Raw genomic sequence first — 12443 nt, forward strand, 5'->3', positions numbered from 1 at the left:
GAAAGTGGGACGCGTTGTTACCGCGAGATCCGACAGCAGCAGCAGCAGCTGGTTTGTGTCTGCTGCTGTTGTGTTTTCTGCTGTGTATTGTTTTTAAGGGACCCCCAAAATGTGTGTGTCATGGTAACTGAATTCAGGTCAGTTGACAAAGTTTATATTCCGTATTTATTGATGTCACGTGTTTATCTGAGCTGCAAGGTTCACAGGACCCCTCGTGGGAAGACTGGGTAGGACGTCAGGTCATCCGCCGGGTGGAAGGATGCCAATGTCTTTAACTTGCTGCATTTAGGACACCATTTTGAAGGTTCTTTCATTTTGACTTGTGGAGCCACACATACACCAGCTGAACCACACAGCTGCTGGTGCATTTTTTTACTGAGTCTTGAACTCTCCAGGTCCTGCTCTGCAGCAGCAGCTCAGAGACACTGAACCTGGATCCTCATGCTGTTACATGTTTATGGTGGAGAGTTTAAGCACCGGCGCCATCTTGTGACAGAAACACATTACTGCAGCTTAGAACTGTTTTACTTTATTATAGATGTGAGACGTCTTCAGGAAAACAAACAGACTTTACGTTGCTGTGGTTGTAGTTCACGTTGTTTTGTCATCAGCATCGAGGCTTGGTGTCCAGTCAGGAAGTGCTCTGGTCAGCTGTGTGTAATGAGCAGGAGAATAAATACAAAGGAGTGTTGTAATGACTGCAGACAGACTGTAGATGTTTCCTCTCAGACATGTGACAACTGAACTTTGACCTCGTGTGTTTCTGACTCTTCACCTCTGTCTCCTCTCACAGGGAGAAGATGACCTGCAGCATCCTGCTGCTCATCACCCTGACCTCCTGCGTCTGTGGTTCGTTTCCACCTGCAGGTTATTATCCAGAAAGAGAAAAGACTAAATACTCTTTCAGCCTCACTAACAGAGTTTATGACTCCTATTTCTAAATATATTAGTGAAAACATCAGCAGAACTTTTTATAGCTAGGAGACACTTTCTACTAGTTATTGTTTGAGTTGTATTTATTTTTTGTATCATGCATGTTTTTTACACTGTTGTGTCTTTAAAGCTGTAGCTTTGTTTCTAACTTCAATGAATCAGTGGAGCTAAGAATTCAGTCCCTGTCTGCATTTGACCGAACAGTTTATCTTGATGAGAGCGTCACTAAACTCTCCACAGAAACATCTCTAGATGGAGTTTAAAGGCTCACATGTTAAAGTTGTCCCTTTGTCTGGTCCTCACTTTCCCTCTCTGTCTCCTCAGCAGGAACATTTGTAGTGAATGTGACACAGAGCTCCTATCAGGCAGAGGAGAACGAGGACATCACACTGGAATGGACGTTCACAACCAAACCTGACAGTTCAAACTCCCTTTATATCTACTGTGAACTGACTACTGATCACAAGGTCTCAGTCCTGTATCGTCTACATGAAGGTGTTGAGGTCCCAGAGTCTCAGGATGGACAGTTTGCAGGACGAGTCCAGTGTGACAGCGACGTCCTCAGAGAAGGACGACTCAGACTTCATGTGTCCAGACTCAGGACTGAGGACTCGGGCCTGTACCTGTGTGAAGTGAGCACAACTTATGGTGGCAGCTTTGGTGAATGCAGACTCACTGTCACTGGTAAGTGACTCATCAGATTTCTTTCAGCTGGATATTCTGCGTCAGTAATCAGTGCTGTTGTGACTGGGCTGCTAAACTGGACTATAGACATATTGTTTGGACCTAAGTGTAGCTGATGACTCAAACATGTCTGTGTTTGTTTGAGCCGTCCACCAAGTACGTGTCTGCTAACTATATGTCCTCAGGAGTTTGTAGTCTTTGTAACTTCACATCATTTTGAAGTATTTGCATCTTGAATACAAGAGTAAATCATAAATCTAGTTTGTTTAATCCGTACATAAATCGAAGTTTAAAATCGGGGGGTTATGTGCCGGACTATTTCTTGGCTGGGAGCAGTTGCCAGGCAACCAGCGGAGAATCCAGACGTTACTGTGCCTGCCCAAGAAATGGTCCGACACATAAAGCCCATAAAACAGCGAACTGACGTTTTTTCCACTTCAGTTTTTGTACGTATTGAACAAATAAGATCTAACATGTTAGTTATTGAGCTTTAGAGGTGCTGGTAGGTGGATCTGTTCCCTCTGAACAGAGCCAGGCTAGCTGTTTCCCCCTGTTTCCAGTCTTTATGCTAAGCTAACTGGCTGCTGGTGGTAGCCTCATATTTCTGTACAGATATGAGAGTCCCATCAATGTTCTCATCTAACTCTCCACCAGAAAGCAAAGAAGTGTATTTCCCAAACTGTCAAACTGTTCCTTTAACTGGTGAAATGACTCCAGATACACAATCAGTAGAAAAGTATTGTGGCCTGAAGAACTATATGCAGGTTTTGACTAAAAAAACTTCACTTCCATCTGCTGGTAAAAGCCAGCAAAAGCTTATGTCATCAAACTAATTTAAGAAACGCTACAATCACACAAAGCTCCTACACACAGTGGCTTCAAATCACAAACTCCACATTCTGCACTTTCTATTCTGCCATTTCTAAACTAATGAAAACTCCTTCAAAAAGCATCTTAGAACTGTAACAGACAATGCTGTAAATATGAAAACTCCTTCATCTGCTGGTTACTTTGTTGTTACATGTTTTCTCATCACATGAATAACAGACACACATGTGTTTTTTCTCTTTACAGCCAGTGATCGGCCCGAAGCTGGGACACAGAAGCCAACAAGCCAGGGAGCGACCACCTGCCACTGCAGATTAGGTTTGGCTGCAGTACTACTGTACTGCTTTACTTTTTACTTCCTGTAAACCTGCTGGACATTTGTAGTCACGCATGTAACAAGACTGCAGCCATGCTAACGCCCCTGTGAGGCTGTACTGATGCACAGCGCTGCTTTGAGACATTTCACGCAAAACCATGACTGAACACCTGGTTACTCTTTCAACTTGTGACAATAACCCAAAACTAACCGCTTCAGCTCCCTCTGTTGTCAAGTCGTGCTTTTGGGTCCAGACTCTGTGTACCATAACAGGGGATCACTACAGTCAGTAGGATTCATCTTCTGGGGACCGTGAATGTCTGAACAAAATTTGGTGCCAATCCATCAAGTGGATGTTATTTCATGATATTTCACTATCTATCAGTACTGCTGCTAAGTAACCATAGCAACAGCACTGATGCTTTATGTTGCATCATCAGCAAACTGTACTGATTGTAATGGATGACCCGGGAGCTAAGAACAGTTTGCCTTCGCAGAATCAATCAGGGCACATACAAACTTGGAGGGTATTTTCCTGCTTATACCACGGCTGCTTGCCAACAAAATGTCAAATGTAAATTAATCAAGTAGTGCGGAGGCGACACAAGTTACATTTCCACAATCATTTCTGAAACTCAAGTGCAGCGGAGCTTCTTCAATACAGCATGATATTCATTTTGTAAATTATGGTCCCATTTACAGTAAAATAAAGCAGGGTGTGCTTTAAGGCAGGGCTACCTCGTCGCTGAACGCAGATGGAAGAAATCAGGTCTCCAGGTCCACTTTGTGGCCATGAAAGAGTCATTACGCCTTTATAATAGGATGGTGAAGGATGCAAGAACATGTCATTTCTCTGCACTTATTTCTGCCCATCAGTACAACCCCAGATTCCTGTTAAAGACTGCGGATCAGTTAGTTAACCCTGCCTCTCCTTGTGCCTCTGCTGATTGTGAAATGTTTCTTTTGCACTTTGCTGGAATTTGCTGTTACTCTGCCTGAACTCGAGGTAAGAGGTTCGACCACATCACACCTGTTTCAGCCTCTTTACATCGGCTCCCTGTTTGTTTCAGGATTGATTTTAAGATCTTGTTGATTACTTTTAAGGCTCTGCATGGCTCCTGACTACATTTTAGACCTTGTAATCCCTTATGAACCTTCACGTAGTCTGAGATCTTCGGGCAGGGGTCTCCTGTCTGTTCCTGAGTTCCTGTGGGCCTCTAAAGCCATTTACATGTTTCAAAAAGATGGACTTCCAAGTTTTATTTGAATGTAGCATTTAATATTATTGCTAGCTAGTACTAGCTACACTGTTTGATGAGCATTCTTAATGAGAAAGTAGTAGAGCCTGCTGGTTAGTGTAGCACAGTTAACAAGCTGACGTTTAACACAAAATCAATCACATCATGAACAAAGTCTGAAACTTCCTGTCTATATATCTAACATTTTTCATTATATGATTTCTTTAATAAAATGTCGATAGAAGAGAGAAAAATAAACGTCTACATTGTTATTTGTTCTTGACTTCAGTAAAGGCTTTGACCAAAACCTTCACTAGATTTCTTTGTTTGGCAGTTTGTCTGGATGGTTTCAGTGAACTGGGTGCATCTCTACTTGATGATTTGGTGTTTCAGAGTAAAAAGCTGAATTATAGTTTTGTCCTCTCCTCCTGCAGGTCGGGCCGCTCGTTATTTGGAGATTTTATTCCAGTCAGAAACTCCTGTTAGCTGTCAAAAGAAGTGTGTTTGTCCGTTTGACCCTGGACGCTGCTCACATGAACGATCTCTTCACAGAATCTGTGACGTTTGTTTGAAGTCTGAAGGAGTCAAAGAACAGATGCTGCCTGGCTGATGCTGGCCAATGTCTTTAACTTGCTGCATTTAGGACACCATTTTGAAGGTTCTTTCATTTTGACTTGTGGAGCCACACATACACCAGCTGAACCACACAGCTGCTGGTGCATTTTTTACTGAGTCACCATCAGAGAGGTTGGATTGAACTTTGCTGGCTGTTGCGATACAAAATCATAATGAAAACACATTAAACACAACTCATAGACACAATGCAAAACCATAGTGCCCAAACCACCAGCCCATTCAGAGGCACATCCGCTTTGAGAAACCACAAAACACAATCCACAAATGCAGTGAGCGTCTTTAGCCAGTAGGTGTGGATCCTGTCAGGGCCCGGTGCTGTCCAGTTTTTCATACCGGAGACTCTTTCTTGGATGTCTGCCACTGTGATGGTAACTGGATTCTGTTCAGATTATGTTCACTGTTGTTGTGTGCAGAACTGACTTTGCTGAAAATTGGTTTTACAATTTGAGCTGCTTTTTTCAGAGATTTTAGTAAAGTTACATTTTCTTAGTAGACTTATGATTATCACTGAAAAGTCTTTTGCAGGTCTATTGGGAAACCGTATCAATCATGCACCAGCATCACTCACAGTCTGACCACATTCACTGGTAACTTCTGTTTAACACTGATCAAAGTGTGGAAACAGAGAAAACATTATGGAACTCAATATAGAACAAAATGACACCTGTAACAACACACAGGAACACACAAAGTGAGACTTATGAATGAATCTATTGCTCCAGTGCATGCTGGGAGGGTTCCCAGCACACCTACCTCGTGTAGTGCTGCAAGCTATAGGACATCCCTCAGCTTCACACCTTCTACTAATCAGACAGTTGGTGGCGGTAACATGCCACGAAATGTAGTAATGCACCAGCAAATAACTTTGCAAATGTTGTAAAGGAAGCAAATTCAGACAACATGTTTGTTAGGACTCAAAGATGCCAACTATGCATGTACAGTGGTGTGAAAAAGTGTTAGCCCCCTTCCTGATTTCTTTTTTTTTTTTTTGCATGTTTGTCACACTTAAATGTTTCAGATCATCAAACAAAATTAAATATTAGTCAAAGATAACACAAGTAAACACAAAATGCAGTTTTTAAATGAAGGTTGTTATTAAGGGAAAACAAAATCCAAACCTACATGGCCCCGTGTGAAAAAGTGATTGCCCCCTAAACCTAATAACTGGTTGGGCCACCCTTAGCAGCAACAACTGCAATCAAGCGTTTGCGATAACTTGCAATGAGTCTTTTACAGCGCGGTGGAGGAATTTTGGCCCACTCATCTTTGCAGAATTGTTGCAATTCAGCCACATTTGGAGGGTTTTCGAGCATGAACTGCCTTTTTTAGGTCAAGCATCTCAATAGGATTCAGGTCAGGATTCAGGTTTGACTAGGCCACTCCAAAGTCTTCATTTTGTTCTTCTTCAGCCATTCAGAGACCCCACAACAACATCCAAAGACCTGCAGGCCTCACTTGCTTCAGTTAAGGTCAGTGTTTTTGGATGGTGTGTGTCCCGTTACATCTGGCGTAAAAGTAACACCGCATTTCAGAAAAAGAACATCATACCAACAGTAAAATATGGTGGTGGTAGTGTGATGGTCTGGGGCTGTTTCTTTGCCCAGTCTCTTTCGCACAATGCATATTTATAAGAAAACTTCAGAGAACAGTATATTTGAATCTATTATTTATTTAAAATCAATGGCCCGTTGATATGAAAATATCAAAGTGCAGAAACATTTGGCTAGTAAAAAAATTTATATATTCATACATTTATAATATGTTAAAAACGACTTCAATGCTCAGACAATTTTAGTAGCTTATAGTACTTAATGCTACGTGTGCATAATTACAAACCATATTCATAATTACCACCAATTTTTTCTAAAGTCAGTTTTCGATGCTGAAGAAAACACTTCAACCAAACTTTGTTTCTATCAAGTTAAGGAGAATGCTTAACAAGCTGCAAGCAGAAAGGTTGAGGTTAAAGTTTGCAGAGTGTAAATACAAAATTCTAGTGTTTGAGATGCGTTTGGGGTGTTAAAAGTGGATATCTCAAGAATTAGATACTGCTGTGTGAGTACTTCAATGCTGTCTATGAGAATGAACTTCTCATCATATGAAGTTAAAGAGGATGATACAATAATTGATACAAAAAATACATTTGGATGAAGTATTGACTTTTTACACGGATGTTTAAAGGTGCACTCCACCGATTTAGTGTTGCACTTTCATAATGTTGGGGGGGGGGGACTGATTTTTAAAGAAAGGTCAAAATTGAGCAGCAGAGGCAGAGTAGTTACTATGACATCATCATGGTTATTTTTTCAAATTTAAGAAAGCCCCCCCAGACCCACAGAAGAGATTATATAACTGTTTTCACTAGATGTGTAACTGTAAAAAAAAAAAAATCACGGTTCGGGGTACCTCATTTTTTTGGGTCACAGTTCGGTATGTTTTAGGTACAGCAGAGAAAACAAAAAAAATTTTGAAAACAATATTTTCTGAGCATGTTTCCATGTTTCCGCAGACATACAGTAGACGACTTGAGCTGAACAGTGTTGGCATTCGGTTTTTTACTAATCTTTCTTCATTTTCAGTGTAACTAACAGGGAAACTGCAATGCTCCCATACAGTGGATCTAAATGTCATGGAGGATCCTCCAGCTCAGGTCTCTCTTGTGTGTCTGCCTTTCGGAGGCAGCGTCACTTCATGAGCTTGACTAACAGGTCTAACCCGAGTAGCATGCTACAGCTGACAAAAGCTGCCACTCCCGCCCCAGAATTTCTGTTCAGCATGTGCAAATACATAGACATCAATAGACTATTTTGACAGTAACTGTTTGGGTCACAGGGCGTTCCGAACCGAGGAAGTTGCATACCGAACCGGACGAACCCACAGACCATTAAACCCTTAATTTTGACAGGCTGAGTAGTACTAGTTAACTAAACGTCATGTGTAAGATCAGTGGAGTGCCCTTTTTAAAAAGTAACATTCACATATTTTTTCTTTATACAATTGCACATCGCATCGTTTTCATTTCCTGAGCTTTTGTAAAGTTTTAGGCCCACTGGAGTGTTTTTCTAAAGGTACTTTTGGCAGGTAGTCAAAGAACAGCCACAGACTTTAATACCACAGATGTTCCCGCTTCACCCGTTGCTCTCAGCTGGAGCGGTCAACACAATCTGTTCCAGAGCCACGTTTTGGTTGTTTTCTTGTCTTTCTGTGAGAAGATAAGGTGAGAGCTGTTTAGAAGGCAGGTAATGAAATCCCAGAAAAATTCAAGGCAAACTGTTTCGTTATCAATCGCACATCAGTCTTCTTCGAGGTCAGACCTGTTCTAGTTTTGATCCTGGGTTCAAAGACCAGTGTTCCCTCCAGTAAGTACATCATTTAGCCAAACTCATTCTTCTGTCTCATTTTGAGTATTTTATTTACATGACATTTAACGTGAGAGCAAATGGTGACAGTGCAGGCAGAAGAACGTTCTGTGCAGTGCTGGCTGACGCAGGTTTTCATCCTCGATGATTCGATGAATCAACCGGGAGAGTTTATCGCCCATCCAAGCGCTGCAAGTGCTCCAACTGTGCGTCACATTGTGTATGAGAAATACATTTTAAATTTTCCAAAATAGCTCCTCCCAGTTTGCAACTCATTTACTGTGATGTCGTTGATCTGTGAAGCACTTTTAAAACCTTTTTGTTTTTAACTTAAACTATCATTTCCTGCACTGGAGAGACAATATTCGATTGGATCCTATTAAATAAAATGGAACTTTATGCAGCAGGATTTAGTTATTTCCTCATTTCCTACCCCAGGAGTCATCTTGCAAATCCTCCGAATAATCTCCAAGCTCACTGGAAATGTTTCGTAACCCAACTGTAAACTACATTTAGGTTCACATTTTGAGACCAAATATTTCATTGTATTTCAACAAGTAGACAAGCTGTCCCATTTTAAAGGTTATACTAAATGAAGGGAAATGCACCTTCTTTTGGCCAAATATGGAGACAACTGGTAGATGTGTTCAGGATGTGGGTGGATGTGAGTGATGAGATGCAGTTTGAGTTTCAAAGCATCAACCGTGAGATGGGGGTACATTTAGTGATGTGGGCGCACTATTGGGCACTGTAATCAAACCAGAAAGTGCATCTCTAAAGACGTAACACAGCTGAAAATAATGTTTTTGCTGACTTCCACTGGTTAAAGTTTTCTCCTTGTAGCAGTGATGAAGAATTATCTTCCTCAGGCAGAACACTGATTCTGCAAAAACCAGGATAACATTCAATTACAGGTTTTTATGAAAATGTTTTTTTACATTTTTTATTTCAACAACATCCACACATGGCAACTATGGTGTAGTTGAGGTATTGTTGAGGCTATGTAACTAAGACTTGAAATGAGTGAAAGGCACAATGACATGTACACCACAGTGAACCTAAGTTCTACGGTTTCTGCATTGGTGCCTGATGTATTCTGTTCACTGACCACAACTGTCAGTGATATTGTTTGAGGTGCAACAAAATTTCAACCAAAACTTGGTGCTGAGTGTCTCTTTGACAGGAAATTTAACAGGTTAAGTATAATAATAAAAAGTAGAGAAATGTATGACTTACGGCTCGTTCTACGTCGGCACAACACCACAGCAACGACAATGACAATGATAATGACAATGACAACGACAATGCCAATGACACTGCCACTGCCAGTGACATATGTATTATTGTGATCACCACCTGAAAGAATAAGGAGATGTTAATGTTAGCGCTTTACTGCACACTTCCAATATTACATTGATCTGATCATCCATCCAGTTTCTATACCAGCTGCTCCCTTGCAGGGGGCTGCAGCCCGGCCCTGCAGGCTTTTGGTGAGAGGAAGGGAAGCAAGAAAACATGCCTTTTTTCGATCGGGCTGAGCATACAGAGGTATAGTTGTGCGATATGACATTCTATAACATTCGGTGCGCTCATCGGTATGTATGGCTGCCCATAGGTGAACTGTGATGTCAGCAGTAACTCAGAAATCTTACATTAATGTTTAGTTAAGTATTTTGTTTCTACATCCCTTTTAAAGTTTTCCAGTGCCAAGTAACATCATCTGCCCTTTATATGGGCCGGCACGCCAAATATATTGAAGTCTTTCAGTCAGTTTTAGAAATGTTTGAAATTATAGTGTTTCCATTAGTGTAATTCTTGCATACATTACACACAAACAGAACCAGCAGAATATAAAGTATTTAAATGTAGGCCTGCATGTGACCGATACAGTGTGGGAATAAAAGCTGTACTTAGGCACGGTGGAGCTTTGAGCTAAATGCTAACATCAGCATGCTAACATGTGTTGAGCACTAAACACAAAGTTCAGCTGAGGAAGATGGGATGTCATGAGTTTTTGCAGGGATTTGGTCAGAAACCAAAGTATTAGACAAATTTAAATTTTGGCCTGATGATAGTAGACCTAAGTTAGTAATTTTTTAACCAAAAATCTCTTGATTCAGATTCATTACATTTGGCTTTTTTAATGAATTGTGACCAAGATACATTGTCAGTACTCTCTGGTGGACAAACTATAGTGACACTGTTACTAACCTCGAGCCTAGTTCTAACAGTTGTTGGGTTTCTTGGTGCTGCATGAAGCCATTGCACTTTTGTTGCTGTGACTAAAGCAAAGTTCCTTTCATAAACAATAAAGATTTACCTTATCTTGTTCAAAAGTTACTGCCAGTATATCATGAACTCATCTGTCATCTCAGACCACTCTGATAAAGGTACAACTGTCCTCCTGAACAAACTCAACCCCCCCAGCAGAAGCTGCTTCAACACCTTAAACAGTTTCTTGTAGGAATGAAGGACGAATGACAGGAGGATTTATATCTGCATATATCTGCTCCAGATATTTACTTACCGCCATCAATTTGATTTCCTTTTATGCTATTCTCTTCTGGCTCTGTTGGAAAAATTGTGTTTGAGAGTTAAAATACTTTTAACACGTTACAAATAAATCACATTTTCACATATGCACTGGGTTAGCTGGGCTCACCAAGACTAATGTTGCATTTCCTACCCTGATGAGAGTTTTTGTTGCTGTGACTAAAGCTAATTTCCTTTGATGGACAATAAAGATTTACCTTATCTTGTTCAAAAGTGATCAGACTGAAACATTTATCTTATTTAAAGACCAACCTCAGTTCATGTGTAACTTAATAAATGGCCACACAATAGGTCCCAATTTTATACAAAATTCAAGGTGTGTTTTAAGCACTACAAACTAAAGAGGAGGCGTTAAAAAATGTTCAGAGCAGATCAGTTTTTTTTCTCACAGGGAGAAACGTTCATATTCGTCTGAGAAACCAACAGTAGCAGTGCGTTTGCTGTCATGGCATCCAGACTATGAATTACTCCTGTGTTTAATTTAAAATAACACTTTAAACTGATGTGCATGATTACACTGGCTTTCAACATGATGTAGGATTATTGCATATCTTGGACTATATTACAAAAATATTTACAGTAAATAGTTTTATTTTATTTATTTATCTGGATATACTGTATTACTGTCTCATGTTTCAGCACTTTGCAACAATAATAAGAAACATGCCAAGTTATTATTATTATTATTATACATTCAGAATCAATAAGTGCAGAAAACTGACATATATGTGTAAATATCAGATTTCTGTATATACATTTGTATATTTGTGTATTCCTATATAGATATTGTGTATTTTTCTGTCCACGAACAAATACCACTGAATCTGAATAACTGCCACACAGTTTCCATTCATTGCAGTAAAATGTGTCGTTTATGTGCATATCACTGGAACAAGGTTTCTGGGAATTTCAACACAAAGGTGTTCACAGGTGTTTAACTACATATGTCAAGCAATTAAAGTACACTGTACTACTTACCAATGACGAGATCAATACTGCAGGAGATGTGGTTTTCTGTTGTGCAGGTGTATTTTCCAGCATCATCTGTCGTAGCTGATGATATTTTCACTACAAATTCCCCTTTGCTTAGATTCTCACTGTTAGATTCAAGAGACACTCTGCCTTTGAACTGTTCATGCTGATCATCAAAATAATCATGTCCTTCTCCTCTGTAAACAAGGACACGTTCGGACTGATTGACCATCAATTTAAATACTCCACGCGTCACATCACGTTCAGGATCAATGTGGCACTCCAAAGTGACGTCCTCTCCGACAGCTGCTTCAACCCGGCTCTTTGGGCAACGTAGCTGCCCATTAACTGTAAGGAGAAACAAGATGAAGCCTTTAACTAGTAATCTGAAACACACAGGCTGGATACATTCTTTCTTCCATTTATCACGGCAAAGTGTTTTGCTTCCTTTTCTTGGCCACTTATAGGGACAGTGAAACGAGCTGGAGTCGTGTTCGTGTCCACCTGATGAATGTGAATCCAGCGTCGACTCTGTTTTTAGCTCTGCTTTGCTTATGCGTGGACTGGGAATGGATAGCAACCAAATCATCTGTACCAATTATTCTGAACAGTCACAGTCACTGTACAGTGGAAACACAGCCTCTGAGTAAACGGTTGGGATTTATTGTTTGACACTTTAAACTACAGAAGCGTATTGCATTTACCAAAGAAAAAATCTAGAGACCCTTTCTCACAGTTCTCACATTCTGCTTCTTGAGTTTGATGTTTAAAAAGCCAAAAAGATGACAAGCTACTTTATGTTGCATTTCGTATTCCTATGCAACAATGTTTGTAAGAAAGATAGATAGACTTTAGTTTTTTATAGTTTTTATTGTGTTTCAGTGAGGAAGCTCTCATTCAGGGCTGATCTCAACCTGATTTTTT

General features: G+C 40.3%; 2 protein-coding genes across 2 annotated transcripts in view; one reads left to right on the forward strand and one right to left on the reverse strand.

Moving 5' to 3' along the window:
- LOC122870258 (low affinity immunoglobulin gamma Fc region receptor III-like) overlaps positions 1-12443 on the forward strand; it is a 1099642-nt gene that overhangs the window by 562039 nt on the left and 525160 nt on the right. The gene's annotated exons all lie outside the window — the stretch shown is intronic.
- LOC122870702 (butyrophilin subfamily 3 member A3-like) overlaps positions 6287-12443 on the reverse strand; it is a 36788-nt gene continuing 30631 nt past the window's right edge. Inside the window, exons 8-11 of the mRNA XM_044185064.1 lie at positions 11526-11867; positions 10522-10563; positions 9231-9350; positions 6287-7837 (exon numbers count right to left, since the gene is read on the reverse strand). Coding sequence (XP_044040999.1) covers positions 7764-7837; positions 9231-9350; positions 10522-10563; positions 11526-11867 — 578 coding nt within the window. The 3' untranslated portion in view covers positions 6287-7763. The remainder of the gene's footprint in view (positions 7838-9230; positions 9351-10521; positions 10564-11525; positions 11868-12443) is intronic.

Source organism: Siniperca chuatsi, linkage group LG22, assembly GCF_020085105.1.
Source record: "Siniperca chuatsi isolate FFG_IHB_CAS linkage group LG22, ASM2008510v1, whole genome shotgun sequence".
Taxonomy (NCBI): Eukaryota; Metazoa; Chordata; class Actinopteri; order Centrarchiformes; family Sinipercidae; genus Siniperca; species Siniperca chuatsi.